Genomic DNA, 15,776 nt, shown 5'->3' with positions numbered 1-15,776 from the left:
TTTAAAATTCTGATTACAGGATACAGCTTTGAACTTGCCTCTCACCCTCTCCAGAGCTGTCTCCAAACACCTCTCCAGCTCCCTGGTGCCATTCCAGGTACAGTTGTCCTGGTACAGCTCCACACTGGTGAGCTCCTTCCATGCCCTGAGGAAATGTTCTCCCACAAAAGAGAGCCACCCATGTGTTGCCAAGGTTTCACAGAGAAGGGAAGTTTTCCACACAGCTGGGCAATCCCAGAGTTTGTGCATCAGGACAAACCAGACTGGGCTCCATTCACTGCAGCAAGGGCAGCATGGGGACGCCTTCCCTCATGCTAATGGGAAAGGTTTTCAATCAGACAGAGAAAAGAGGTGTTTGAAGGGAATAAATACATCTGTAGCATAAACCATAGCCACAGCAGGAAAGTGCAGCAATATCTTTATTTGCAGCCTGGCGGATCATCCTCTGTACAGACCAGAGGGAGAGCAGGGCTGCCACAGCAACAGCAGTGTGCGGCGCGGGCACCGTGCCCCTTGTCGATGCAGCTGTGGCAGCAGATGTAACTGCTGGCACAGGAACTATTCCTCCCTCAGACAAACAAGCTAAAGTGTTAAAATGTTGTTATAATCACAAACCACGTTAGTTATACAAGTCTATCTGAGCTACCACAACAGCAATGACACCACTGGTGTGTGATGGAGAGCTCAGATTCAGCTGAAACCTTCACAGCAAACCCTCAGCTGAGATGCTCCTTAGCAACACAAATACCTTTCCTTAAAATAAAAGTGTTTCTAGTAGTGATATCTGGACAGGACCCAAATAATTATCCTTATCTAAAAACGTCTCTGTGTTTGTCAAAGTGGAAATGAAGACAGGCTGGGAGAGCTGGGGGTGTTCAGCTGGGAGAAGAGAAGGCTCTGGAGAGACCTCAGAGCCCCTTCCAGGGTCTAAAGGGGCTCCAGGAGAGCTGGAGAGGGACTGGGGACAAGGGATGGAGGGACAGGACACAGGGAATGGCTCCCACTGCCAGGGACAGGGATGGATATTGGGGATATTGGGATATTGGGAATTGTTCCCTGTGAGGGTGGGCAGGCCCTGGCACAGGGTGCCCAGAGCAGCTGTGTGGGTGCCCCTGGATCCCTGGCAGTGCCCCAGGCCAGGCTGGACATTGGAGCAGCCTGGGACAGTGGGAGGTGTCCCTGCCATGGCAGGGGGTTGGAACTGGAAGAGCTTTAAGGTCCCTCCCAGCACAAACCAGTCTGGAATTCTGTGAAATTGTTCTTCTCTCCCATCTCAGTTTGCTCAGCACTCAGAACATGCTGCCTTCTGATCTGACTAAAGGCTTCCAACTTGGTGCCTATTATTAGCTGCTTAAACCAGTTTTTGGTGATTCAGACAACTGTTCATGGCAGTGTAACTGTAATTGTCAGTACACTGTGCTCTTCACGAAGACGACAAAACAGTGTCAGTAATGAGCTCCACACAGATTTCAGGCACCTCCTTGATGACATGACATGACTAATAATCCAATATTGCTAATGACTAAGATGATGAAAATCCAGACATGCATCAAAGCTTTCAGTTAAATATCAAGAATTAAAACGTTTATGCCACATCTATAAAAAACTGTACCCAAAAAGCCACTTAAAAATGCTGTTGGAATTAAGACTTAAATATCTGGAAAATAAAAGGACTCTATTGCTTTTCAGCTACCTCTGAAGACATCATGTCAACACCACCTAAACCCAACTGTTCTCACACTTCCTGGCCTCTTTTACACACTTCCCTTTCCAAAAAGCTTCTGTTCCCAAAGGAAAAAGGAACAGAGCAAACACAGGGCAGTTTCTAGTGGAATAAAAAGCACATTAATATCTTCCAAACCCCAAACTGATTCAAACTCCAAATTCTACCCCCTCCACACCACGTGCCTTGGCCCAGATGTGCAGAGCAAGCCCTTCCCAGTCACACAGCAAGGTGACTGTCCCTGTGGCTGGGGTGTGGCCTCTCCTCCATGAGTAGCAGCAAACCACAAGGATTTCCAAAGAGAAAAATTGTCTCCAGACAGCCCAATGGCTGCCCAGATTTGTGAGGATTCAATCCCTTCATCCTTCCCATCAGTTTCACTGTCATGGCTTGCCCATGAGCACTTACAATGAAATCTGGACAGAAAGATTACCCTGAAGTCTCTTATTCTTCTTCCAACATCATTTTTAAACTCTACCAGCATCCTACCAACCCTTTCATACATTATTTGGTGTGGCATTAGAAGATTGGCCTCAAAAATAACCTTACAAGAACAGAAGTTATCCTATTAAAAGGTCACTTGCCTTTACTTATGTATGATGTATTAAATTTGTATATCCAGTTTTGTTGAAAAATGTAGGAACATTTTTCTGCTGAGGCTTCCCTGCTTTTCTGATTATGACTGTACGGAAAGCATGTTCTATGAGAAGAATTTAATTTATTTATGAATTAGTTGACTAATAAAATGAACTTACAAGGAAAGTGCATTGGCTGTTGAAGAGTGTCAGACTTTAGAGGGCACATTAGAGTTACACTGGTCATTTATTGGAGACATTAGTTTTAAATTGCTGCCAAGGCTATCTATAGACAAATTACAGAAAACGTGCTTGTGCTTTGGAAGAGACATTTTGCTCATTTTGATCTCCATTTTAAATGGGAAATAACTCTGCCTCTTTTCTCCAGACCACAGTGCAAGGATATTTCCCTTGTAATACAAAATTACCTTAAAAATAAAAGCAATAAAAGACAAACCTGAGTTGGCAGATATTTTTCCCTCTGTAAATGAGAATACTGGAAAAATAGGTGCTGAAGTACCCTGGTAATGAACCTAGTCTGGAAAATGCTGGGTTTTGAGATTTAATGAAATTCAGAAAAACACTCCAAGTCAATATCTGGGTTGGGTGCCAAGTGCTTGTCTTGTTCCCCAGGAACCTCAGCCCTGCCTGGCAGCACTGACTGCCCCCTGAGCTGGCAGCAGGAGGGGAGAGCATTGCAAGAATGAGCAAAGCCACCTCCAAAGAGGTTTGGAAAACTCAGTGGAAACTCTGGAAATCAGGCGGCTGATAGACACAAAGGATAATCTTGTCAGAGCAGATTAACTTCTGGATCTGCTGGATTCTTCCATTCCATGCTTTGTTTGCAATAAATGGTACCTGGCCATGCCCAGGTAAGTGACAACAAACAGGGGACAGCCAAGACCTTCACTGTGCTTCCAAAAACCAGGTTTTATTTTAAATCCAAGCTATGTTTTATCCACTTCACGTTTTAAAAAGCCTTTCACATGTAAAAAAACTGCAGCTGCTAAGACTCTCCCAAGAACACACAGGCTGCAAGTCTGAGCAAATCAGGATAATTGCAAGAAAAATGTAGCAAGTGTGCAAGGCTTCAGGCTTTGGGAGAGGGGTATTTTTAGATTTTAGACTGAAGAATGACTCCAGGACATCGGGCTAGACAGTGAGGGCAACAGAAGGGGGAAATGTCAGAGCAAGAGGCTACAGAAAGCTTATGGAGCTGCAAGTGCCCAAATGTGATTCTTTCCAAGCAAATAAATTTGCCGTCTGCATCTGTTCATGGGTTTCACTGAAAATGAGAAAATCATCACTCAATATGCAAGATGCAACCCAGTGCATTAAAAAAAGGCACAGAGCAGTCTTTTCAGATAAATTAAAGCAATTAGAAAAAAAAATCACTGCTTATGAAACACAATTGAGAGCTTTTGCCTCCTTGGTTTTACCAATATTTCTCTTGGTAAGAAGAAAACTTAAAAATAAAATTTATATTGAGAAAAACGTTTGACACAGGAGTAGTGGTTTCCAGAGGAAGAAGAGATCACTCGTTCTTTTTAAGGAATTATAAGTATATTCTCAAAAATATTCTTCAGCAAGCAAATTGGAGGATTTTAACCCTGACACTCTCCTTATTTACCTTTTATTTCCTAATCTCTTAATGTATGAAAAACTTTTCCATTAAAACTCCCCAGAGTTACACTGTGTCACAGAGTAACCAGGGACAAATTGACAAGCTAATTTTTACTTTTCTAAAGCATTCAACAGCGCAGCAAAGGTTTCTGTTTAACATGTCTGGCTTTGTCCCTGTGCAGGAGCAGCCCCAGCATCCCCGGGGAGCAGCACAAAGGCAGCTCAGCACAAGCACTGCTCAGAGCCTGGCAGGGACCGAGAGCCAGCGTGGAGCTCGGTGCCATCAGTGCCCATGGGCAGCACTGCAGGACAGCCCCTGGGCAGGAACGGGCGCTCCAAGGGTGCCAGGGCCAAGCTGTCCTTCCTCAGCAGCAAAGCCAGCTTGGAGAGCCAAGGCTGCCTCACCCAGTGGGAAAAAACACCAGAATGGAGTTAGCTGTTCACAGTCTGCACATTGGGAAGACTTCCATAGTTTACAAGTGAATTTAACTTTTTGTTAGGCTGGTTCCACAAATGCTGTCCTTTCTGTTATTCTTGTGTGTTACATTGAAATTGGCTTCTCAATTCCTGAATTAAACTCCTTTAACCAAATCCAGCCAGAGTTAATGGTCTGTTAGCACAGAGCAATTTTGAAAGCTATCTTTGAAACATATTATTCAACTGAGACAAGGCTCATTCTACTCTTTTAGTGTTCTTCAGTTTTCAAAAGGCAGGATAAAAGGGTTAGGATTTTACTATGTGGGAAACAAATTAGATGGGAGCCCTTTGGGATGGATGCTCTTGGTATGGGTTCTCTACAAGACACAGACCCAGCAGGCAAATCAGCTTTTTGTGGTTATTGCACCTTTTGGTCAAATTTGGCTGCCTGGGCGCTAGGAACCACAAAAGCAGACAGTGCTGTGCTGCCAAGAAGGGAACATTTCAAAACGAAATTACCCAAATCATGTGCTTGCATCTCTTTATGGGTACTTGGAGGGCCCATAAACAGCTCTGCACTGCAGGAGCAAGAACTCCCTGTGCTCAGCCAGGGCAGAACCAGCACTGCCACTCCTGTCCGGCCAACACCTGCCACAGTTTAGTGTGAAAAACGAAATCAAGTAAATCTATCTCATTATATATCTCTAGGGGCTGCTTCACTGACTCCTCCAGCTCACAGACACAGGGGCATTAACCCAAGGAGCAAACCCTCCCAGCAATGCAGTGGGGATGGGCTGAGCTCCCCAGGGCAGAGCAGGACCTCCTGCACATTTCCTGTCCCCACTCAGCACCAAAGGGAAGGAAGGGAAGAAGGGAAGGAAGGGCAATGCTCCCCTCTACATCCAAACCACAGGAGCCTGTCAGGGCACGATACAGCACAGCTCCACCCAGTGCTGCAGCTGTTGGGCACATTTGGTGTCCTGAGTCACCCAGCAGCACATGTGAGGGCAGTGCTGATAAACCCCCTGCACACTCATCTCCCCTGAAAGCAGCAGGAGCAGTCACTGCCCATCTCACCAGGCAAAACACCTTCAGCTCTGTTCTTACACAATCTTTTGTTGTTTCTCCTGAGTTTCCTGCCCAAGAGCAGAATCATGAGGGAACTGGCAAACATCCTCCTCCATTCTGGCAGCAGCACAAGACATTTCAAATGCAACCCTCCCCAAGCCATCCTCCTGCACAGGGAATCTGACATTTCATACAGTGCTGGTGGCTCTCCTGCCCCTCAGGAAAAAGGGTTTGCAGGAGCACTATTCCCTTCTGTCCAAGCTAAGTGTATGTATTAATCCATCTCCATTCAGGGAAGAGGTTTATAAACTATCTACATCATACTACACTACAACTACAGTTACATTTCAGACAGCAAAAGCAATAACCAAGCCTTCAAAAAGCTGTTGCAGCAGCATATCATTTTAGCAGGAGCTTTTGATGTCAGTCAAAAATATTGCTGAATGTCTACTTTCAGGGGAATAGTCCTTGGAAGACAAGAGAGTCTGGCTGTACAGAGGCTCTGGAAAGCTCCTCTGCAGCCTGGCATTTGCACACCAGGTAGGGCCAGGGCCAGTGAGGATGGAACTGTGGCTGCTCCAGTGGGACACGGCTTCCAAGGGGACAGGGAGAAAGGGCTCACCTGGCAAGGGCTGGGGAGAAGCTCAGGGACAGAGCAGCACAATTATTCCTTTTAATTATGCCAATAAATTCCACACATCTGCTGAGGAGGTAGCAGAACTCTGGCAGAAGAGGCACTGCTATTGTTACATGATTCAACTTCTACTGTAAACAAGCCCTAAAAATAATTTTCTAGATAAATCAGGCTTGCAACATGAAGAAGGGAGGCTTTAGAGCAAACCCACTTCAAAGTGTTCCCAAGGCTGTATCCTGCTGCCAAGGCAGGGCACAGCAGTCCTGCCTTCCTTCCACATGCTGCTTTGCAGAACAACGTCAGTTACTTAAAATTTAGATTAGAATAACTTTGCAGCTCTAGGAGGACAGCATTGATGCTGAAACATGACAAGCCAAAAGAGAAAAATGGATGCCTTCAAAGAATTAAAAGGTTGTCATTGCTTAGACAGCAACTCCAAAGAGCTGGATGAACTTCATGCACCCTGAACTATGGGCCAGCTGCAAAGTGCACTCAGAACCCTACCAAAAATACATTGTGCAAGTCAGAAGATACTTTTATTGATATCTGATCAGTCTCATTCTTGAGCAATTTAAATGTGCCCAGCTGTGTGAGTATTCCCCACAAGCCCTGGAGACACATGGACCCCACTATCAAACAGAGACAGAGCAGAACCACACAAAGCAGCCTGGGACTGTTCACGGGGAGCTGCTGAGGTTCAGCACAACCAGCCAGAGCCTCAAAGCCTGGAAGAGCACAGGAGGAGTTTTTGACACTTATTCCTAGTGGCATGTTTCCCCAACAACACCTATAGCTGTTTGTTCCGTGCCATTCAGCATCAGCTGGCACAGAACTCTCACGCAACAGCGAGGGGCCCAGAGTCCCCAGGTGGATCCATGAACAGGGGCAGGCTCTGCTGCTGCTCTCTGCAGGCACCACCCATGGAAATTGCTTCCCTCAGCAGGGCATGAACGACCCTGAGAGACACTTCCTGACAGGAGGAGCAGCCAGGTGAGGGTCGGGCTCTTCTCCCAGGTAGTGAGTGAGAGGACAAGAGGGAACGGCCTCAGGCTGGGCCAGGGCAGGCCCAGGGTGGGCACAGCAGGAATTTCCCCATGGAAAGGGGGCTCGGGGATTGGGAGGGGCTGCCCAGGGGGGTTTGGAGTGCCCATCCCTGGAGGTGTCCCAGGAAGGGCTGGAGGTGGCACTGAGTGCTCTGGGCTGGGGACAAGGAGGGGATCAATTTGGACTCGATGGGCTGGCATGGATTTTCCAACCTCAGTGATCCTGGGATTCCAGTTAAGACATGCTGGTCCCATTTAATCTGGTTTTCCCCCCAGTCAGAGCTCTGCTCTGCAGTTCCACCAGCTGGAGAGCCTTTGGGTTTTCCTTACAGAGGGGTGGCAGGCATCAGTTGTGCTGTCACTCCAAGTGTTCTGTTTGCTCTTTACACACACGGGCAGCTCTTCATTCCGAAAGCCCTCACACAAAAGGCCTGTTTATATTCAGTGGGATTTTACTGGAAAGAAAACCCCTCCAGGCTTCAAAGCAATGGGTCAAACTGTCCAGCAGGACAATCATGCCCTTGTCTCCCTTACTCCAACTGACCACCTCCAAGTAACAAAACCTTTATCATGTACTCACATTGTAATATCCACAACTACATGGGTTATTTAACAGCTCCTTTTGATAAGCTTACATTTTCAATTATTTAAATATTAAATTGTGTTTAAATTCATTCAAATAAAATTTTAAAAGGAATTTTATTGCAGAATTTGCTGTGTGCTTCAGCAGAATTGAAAAACCTGTTTTGCCTAGTCTTGCCTTAATTTAACTAGTAACAATTAAATTTTAATTTGTACCATCTTACCTCAATCAATTTGTTGGCATGTTCACGGAAAACCTGGGCATATTCTTTAACTTCTTTTTCATTCCCATTCTTGGCAGCTTCAATCAATACTAAAAGAGGAACATTTGTTTCCAGAAAAGAGTCTGAAACATGGTCCATAACAGCTTTGCGGAGCTAAAATAAAAATAAAAGAACGAGTTATTCTTCAGTAGTGTTCCACTGCTGTTTCCCTCTTACTGTATTAGTACATACAGCTTAAACTACTTTTGTCACTGATCCTTTTTCCTTTGTGTGACCAAGGCTTTCCCTGCACTAAGTCTTGTCTACACACTTTTTGCTTCAATTTAAATGAAATCTCCTTAAAAAATGGATTAGTTATAGAAGTGCAAGTCACCAGTTTGGCCACAAATATTGATTTAGCAGCTCATATTGGTTTTGTCTGAGTAAATTTGCTGTTTTCTCTCAGCTGATTAAACAACACACTGATTTAACTTTTTTATTTTTCTGCTAGAATAAAAACATTTTTCAACAAACCTTATCCATATTCTCACTTACTCAAAAATGGGAATATATTGTTTTAAAGCCAAACAGACAAAAAGCTGATGCTACATAAATACAGTTCTCAAATAAAATAGGTTGAGATGAACACCACCAGGAATATAAAATATCACTGATTATCTTCCAAGTCCATCAAGTAAAAGTTGTTTTTGGGGGGCTTTGGTTGGGTTTTTTAATCTCTCTTGACATGACGATAATTAAGACTCCAACATCTGTATCACAGGGAATCAACGGGGAATTACATTCCCACACCATGCTTCCCACTGGAAGCTTCTGGCCTTTAATTCACTGAAGACAGGCCAGCAAACCCACTGTCCACCAGGAACAAATCCCTAGAAGGCAGCACTGCACTCCTGTGCCTCAGCCAGCACCACCTCTGACCACTCCTCACCTGCCTGCGCAGGTCTCTGGTCTTCTTGGTCATTTTATCAATGGCAGAGTTCAGGGCATCACTTCTTTCCTTACGGCCAGCCTGGAAAACAGCAGACAAAGAGGTAAACAGGTATCCAGGGTCTCAAAGTTAAACCAGTTGTTATTCATTTCAAGTATATAGTAAGCTTCTGTTTCTATTTTTGAGGTTTGTGGAGTGATTCTGGCACGGGCAGTGGAGTCTCCACCTCCCCGATAAGGCAGGCACTGCTCCCTGCACACCCCACCCAGGGATCACACAACACTGCTCCTGAGCAGGCAGCCAAAAGCCCAGAATCAAAAGTCAAATCCTTATAAACCATTTTTTGGGTAAGACATTCAAAATGAGTGAAATTTCAAGTGAGTCTCCAGGCCCACCCGTGGGGAGCTGCCAAGGTTTGATCCTGCACGTTTCGCCTGAGCCCCGTTGTTCGAGAGGCCAAAGGGCCAAGCAGCAGGGGCAGCTTCCCTTTTCCATCAGACATTGGGTCAAAAATATCCTCATTTCTAACAAATTAGGAGTCAGATAAGACAGTGGTGATGGTCTGGTTTTGCTAGGAGATTTTTCTCTTTAATATAGCTTATTTAGGGTTTCAAAACACACTTTATTCAACCACAATCCAATTTCTGAAGTCCTAAGCCACAATCAATATAATTATTCAGTTGAGAAGAAAAACCATTTAGCAGTGCTGCAGTGAGTGTATGCCAGGTATCAATTCTCCAGGTGACAGGCTGGTGTGAAATATCGGGATGAACAGCCTTGAATCTAAAACATCAAGTCCACTCTACAGCAGAAATAAAAAATGGGGGGGAGGGAGTTAGGATGTTGTAATGTCATTATAGTGTAATGAATTATTGAAGATTTGTCACCACCATGATCAAGTTATTTGATTCTCATCACAAAAGGTAACTGAAAAGTGACTGGAGCTAAAACCAGGAGCTTGTTGTGACACTGCCAAACCTGCAGCAGCCCAGCACTGGCCCCCTTTTTGCTCTACATTTAAAAATCAAAGCTGAAGGCTCTAAATAAAGTGAAGATTAATGCACTGATTTACCCAACACTTTGCTGCTGACCTGCTCAGGGGATATGACAGACAAGACTCCCTGAGCAATGGCTCTGGCCCTGGCATGCTGGTGGCAGTAGAGAGGGGTGTCACCTGTGGGGGACAGTGACCCCAGAAGCTGCCACCAGGCACTGCCCCAGCCACAACTGCTCCAAGACACCAACCTGCAGTGGCAGCTGCTTCACCCCTGTTTACCCACAGCAACATTTTACTGAACCCACAGCACCCTCCCCACACAGTGGGTTTTTTTCCCAGGAATATGTTTGGATCTAAGATATATGCTCATCTATTATGCAGAAAGCCAAACATTCAGCTGTTCCAAGAAGTGCCATTTTACTTCTCCCTGGGTGCTCCCACATTACCATTTTAACAAGAACCAGGAGCAGGGATTTGAGGCGATACCACCCATCAATTCCATTTTGCTGTCCCTGGCTTCACAGCCCACAGCCTCGGTGCACAGCACCAGATGCCTTCTGGATGAGAGGAAAACCAAGAGATGGCCTCCACTAATGGACCACTATGCAAAACACCCCAAAAAAGCACATTAAAGCTTGAGCAGCGCTGATTTCTCACTGCTCATCTGTTCCTATGAAACTACACCACATCCTAGCACAGAAAGAGCTGTAGAATCCAACCCCCCTTTAGGAAGGCAGCTCCAGTTTATTTCTACCTTGCTGGTATGCATGAGTTTTAGTACAGAAGAGCTTGTCAAGAGCATGACCAGAATTTACTTCAGAAGGCTGCAAGATAAAGCATCCTGCTAATTTAGCTCTGGTGATTTAGCACATGGAGTCACTAATTGGGATCCTTTGCTAGGGCTGAGTGGGGGCAGAGCAGGACAGACCCAGGACACCTCAGTGGGTACACACACCCTGCTGTCACATCTTAACCATCACAGCCAATTCCAACCAAGGAACTGGAGACAACAATGTCGAGTTTTGCCCAGCTGAAGTTTCCTGACCATTTTCCCCCAGCATAATAAACACTGTGGTGCCAAACAAACCCATTAGGAGCTGGTGGAACATATGGACAGCCCATGGCAGCACAAACCCCGTGGGCACAGAAACATGCTGAGGCTCACCCCTGACCACAGCACTGTCACTCTGTCCAGGCTGCCACACAAGTCAGCAATTTTACCCATTGGTTCCACCCTACAGTTCAAAAGTCCTCTTTGAGCTGGGCTCCCTCTCTCAACAAATAAATCATGTTTTAAAGGCTCCAAGTGCCAGTTTAGCTCTTCTGGGTAATTTGTTCCACTAACCAATTAGTCTGACCATTAAAAACTGGTGCTCATGTCTGGTGTGAGCCTTCACTGAGGAGCCAGCTAATGACCCAGCAGGACAAGGCAGCCCAGCCAGCAGCTCCTGCTATCCACGGGATTAGGAGGACTCACAAGAGTGAAGCCCAAATATTCAGATTTCTAATAGGATTTTTAGATATTCAGCACAAAACTCTGCTGAGGGAATCACAAACCCTGCAGCCAGAGAGCAGCTAATAGATTCAGTAGATTTAATAGGGTCATGATGACCATGTCAATCATTCTGCAGTATGATATCCCAACTCTGACCAGTATCATGGATAATAAATTTAGCCATGGTGCAAATTTACTTTAAATTAAATCAGATCTTTATCAAAGAGGATAGAATTGATGTTAAAAATTGCTTGTTACCCCCACTCCATCTCTGCTCTTCCCCCACCATTGCTGCTCCCCTTGCAGAGCTCCACAAACATTCCCTGTCACGTCCCTGCAGTCCCAGCTCACACCACCATCCCCAGAGGAGACTCTTTTAATGCTCAAAGCAAAGAAAAGGGATTTGTACACAGGGAGGGGAGCAGAATCATCATTTCTGTCACAAAGCCTTCTTGCTGTAGGTGTGCCATCTGAACTCAGACAAGCAAAAGACAGACCCAAGCTTTTCCTATAGCTATAGAGGTTAAAATCTAATCTCAACTGATCTATAGAGGTACATGAGCATGGTGGTGGTGGTGCATTCCACCAGGATCAACAGGATCAGGTCCTGTAACCAGCTACTCAAAGATATGCTTTTGTAGCTAAATATCACAAATATCTGCTGTTAATCTTAAAGGCTCATCATCAGTTTGGGTTAAACTGAGCCCACAGAGGTATTGAGGGAGACAGTACCTCCAGCTCAGCAGCACCTCCCACCTTCCCTGCAGAGTCCACCATGTCCCCTCCCAAATCAGCACCCAGATGTAAGCCAGATACAGCACTGCTGAGAGCCACCACTGTGCCACCTCCACCCACACACAAGCACCAAAAAGGATGGCTGGCAGAGAGGTTTCTGCTTCAGGTGTCTGGGAATTGACTCCTGGGCTCTCAGTACAACAGGCAGCATGCTGGCTAATGATGGGCGCTGAGTAAGCTACAAGTGAGCGCTTGGCACACCTTCCTGTGGGCAGGCAGTGTGTCACTGTGTGTCACTGTGTGTCACTGTGCCACCTCTGAGCTCTGCTGCCAGGGGACACTGGACATCCGTGCCTGGGTGCATTGTGTCCCATGCTTGCTTCTGCCCTGCCACCCAGGCTCACCCTGTGTCCAGAGGATAACCAGGCACAGCCCTCCATCACTGTGACAGCAGGGCTGCCAACCAACTCCAGCCAGAGCAGGGCTGGCCCAGGCCAGGCAGTGAGCACTGAGGTGGGACCCACGCCAGTTCCAGCAGTGTTTTCACATCCCAGTGCAGGAAGCAGGACTGTGCCCTGGTTTGCTGCAGGAAGGAATCTCCCACAGCCAGGCACAGCTCAGCACAGCAAATGGGCTGCATGGCATTGCCCGGGCTTCAGCAAGAACCTGAGTGACAATAAAGCTGCCTGCACTGTCCCCCTGCCCAGCTGGCCATGCCACAGCACTGTCACCCTGACATCCCTCCCCACGGCCAGGCTGCACCACAGGGAGGGGAAGGGTGGCACTTGCACTCACCCTGGTACAAGGAGGAATTACAGCCAGTGCCAGGTGCACAGAGCTGCCAGACAGGGAGGTGACAGCCACCACACTGTGCCACCACATGTGCCCTTTGCTCCCATGAAGACAAGGACACCCAACCTTCAGTGCCCATCCCTCCCACTGCCCTGCCCCAAAGGACTCTGCAGCTGGCCTGAAGCCCTGGGCACATCTCTGCTGCTGGGTCACCTCCAACGTGCCTTTGTCTTGTGTGTCCCCTACTAGGGCTCAGTGCTTCCACAGCAGCGAATCCAAGTGACAGAGCACACGTGGTGACACTCCAGCCACACCTCCTGCCTCACAGCCCTGTGACACAGCACAAACACAACCTTTGGCCAAAAGGCAGCAAATCCTCCCATGGTCCCGAGGTGCTAACGCCCAGCAATCATCCCCACGGCCACTCCTGCAGGCAGAAGGGCGAGCTGGCAGTGCCACACACGGGCCGCTGGCAGTGCCACACACGGGCTGCTGGCAGTGCCACACACGGGCTGCCTGTCCCGCCTGCTGCAGCCTCACCTGCAGCTCCAGGCCCCCAGCACAGCAAAGCCATGCAGCCCCCACATCTCCATCCAGTAAAATTAGCTTGTATACTGCTCTTAATACACTAGGAAGGCTTCCACAAGATGTCAGCCTAACTAAATGACAACGCTCGCCTCAGGGTGCAATTCTACTTCCCCAGCTCATGGGTTTAGCAGGAAAACCAGTTGTGTTGCTGCTCCAGGAGTGGGGTAGGTGAGAAGCCCTCAAAACCCTTGGTCCTAGCAAACTTATTCCTGCCAATTTCTCTGTCCACACTGCATATGAGGGTTCAGGCTGCCATCAAGTTCCTGCTGTGGCAGAAGTGCCCAGGTGGCATCAGACATGGCTTTTCATGCTGGGCAATGACTATTCAGGCTCAGAAGAAATGCATTTGCCTGAGTTTTGTGGGGGTTTATTCCCAGTCTGTCGCACCCTGACACCCCAGGCAGCTCCCAAGGAGCAATATAAATGTTACTGCAGTGTTCCAGACTTCAGAGACTGAGATGCACACTTGAGGTAATAACTGTTATTTCACAGCAAGTGCACATAAAAACATGTTTTGCTAAGAAAAGCGCCCATAAAGTTCGCGTTGAGTTTCCTAAACAGGAAACTCGCTGGCAAGGTGCTAAATAGCCCTTGTTTGGTTAAGGGCCAAAGAATGGAGAGCTTCAGAAAAGGAGCAACTCACCGTGTTTGAACATTAACTCTTAACTCTATGCCAAATTACACAATCTTAACGTGGGAGGAACCTACCAGCAGATATTGATGCAAAAAAGCAAAATGTTTCCAACCATACCTAATTTCAGTCTCCTGGGAAGAAGGAAAGAGCTGACAGTTGACCTCTAATTATACCCTTTGGAATGCTGTTGTTAAATGTTATTGTAACATATTGAAATGTTATTAGAATTAAAACCAACACCTCCGATCAGGGTGTTGCACAGAGCTGCTCCAAGAATCCTCTGCAGGTGCTGCAGAGCCGAGGTTCCACTGGACAGCTGGAGCTGAGCTCTTTGTACCCTCAACATTAAACAAGAAGAATCTCTTTAAATAAGTTTATGTAATTTCTTTGCATGGATTTCTTTCACACTGGAGCAAATGTGAAAACATTTACTATGGCAGAGCAATTTAAGAAATTTATCTAACGTTTCCTAATTTGCTTCATGATTAAAGAATGCTACTTTCCCGATGGGCTCAGGGTAAGGTTTATTTGTTTTGCTTTAGCTTTTTTTGAGTTTTTTGAGATTTTATTCTTGTGCATTCACGTTCTCCATTGCTTTACTTTCCACTCAGTGCTCCCCTTAAGTGTGCCCATCCCAGAAAGGAGGCACCACAGGCAGCATCACCATTCCACCACAGGACAGCCAAGGGACAAGCAGGCAGAGAATAGCAGGTTTTGCTTTAAGCAATGACCTCCAAGGAACCAAAGCAAGGAACCAACACTTAATGACAAAGGTAAACAGCCATTTTATTTTAAACACAATTCATCCTCCTCCATCATCATGGGAAATTTTATATTCTCAGCTCATTCTAGATCTTGGAGGTTAGAGGTGATACCTCGCTGCTACACAGCAAACATTTTCAAGTGCCTCCTCTCCATTGTTGCTTTATATCTCAAGGAGAAAATTTTTAAAAAGCTTATCCAAGTTGCCTGGAGCAGGAAACCAGCACCCCCCTGCACCTACACTGAGCTATGACCAGAGCAGTGGCTCCAAAGGCTTTACCTGCACATGCATCCTAAAATCATATAAAAACGCCAACTGAACCTGGTCATTTACCTTTCAGTACCAGCTGTCCCAGAGGAGAGGTTGCTCTGAATAATGAAGGGCAATGAACCTTTAAAGCAAACAAACAGCCCTAAGAGAGCCCACTGTCCTCCTCCTGGCTGCGTGTGCACGCTCCAGCCAGAGCCCGGCGGGGCTGGAGAGCACACACAGCTCTGCAGCCCCAAACTCACAGGATAACTGTGACAGACCCACCCCGCAGCCAGGGGCTCCTGGAGGGGTGTCCCCCCTCTCTGAGGGGACACACAGCAGCAGGACATTGTGGTGACCACAAGGAAGCCCTCGCACCGCTCTGAGCCCCGACTGGAAATGCCAATCTCACCATTTCCACCCTGCACTCCAGTGCCCAGGAAAAAGCAAGTACAAAAGCCACCGTTTGGGAGGAGAAAATAGATTTCCTAGTTTCATAACCGCACACTGTCAAGCTGGATTCCAATTAAATTTTTCCTGTGCCCTAAGGCAAGCTTTGCTTTTTCCAGAAATTTCTCCTGGCTTGAAGCGCTTGCCCCTGTGCCCTGCTCCCGGGCTGTACTTCCTGACACTCCTGCTCCAGCTCCAGCACTGCTCTCTGCACTTCTGCAGGGACCACACCACACACAGCTGTCACACAGTGCTC

At 46.9% G+C, this 15,776-nt stretch overlaps 1 protein-coding gene across 3 annotated transcripts in view; it reads right to left on the bottom strand.

The window, feature by feature from the left end:
* The window catches only part of CTNNA1 (catenin alpha 1), a 116,814-nt gene that overhangs the window by 38,997 nt on the left and 62,041 nt on the right, over window positions 1-15,776 (bottom strand). For all 3 annotated transcript variants that reach the window (XM_063168440.1, XM_063168442.1, XM_063168441.1), the window contains 2 exons: window positions 8,818-8,898; window positions 7,890-8,042 (listed from right to left, as the gene is read on the bottom strand). In XM_063168440.1, the coding sequence (XP_063024510.1) occupies window positions 7,890-8,042; window positions 8,818-8,898 (234 nt within the window). The remainder of the gene's footprint in view (window positions 1-7,889; window positions 8,043-8,817; window positions 8,899-15,776) is intronic.

This window comes from Melospiza melodia, chromosome 14 (genome assembly GCF_035770615.1).
Source record: "Melospiza melodia melodia isolate bMelMel2 chromosome 14, bMelMel2.pri, whole genome shotgun sequence".
Classification (NCBI taxonomy): Eukaryota; Metazoa; Chordata; class Aves; order Passeriformes; family Passerellidae; genus Melospiza; species Melospiza melodia.
This window is presented reverse-complemented; position numbering and strand designations above follow the sequence as displayed.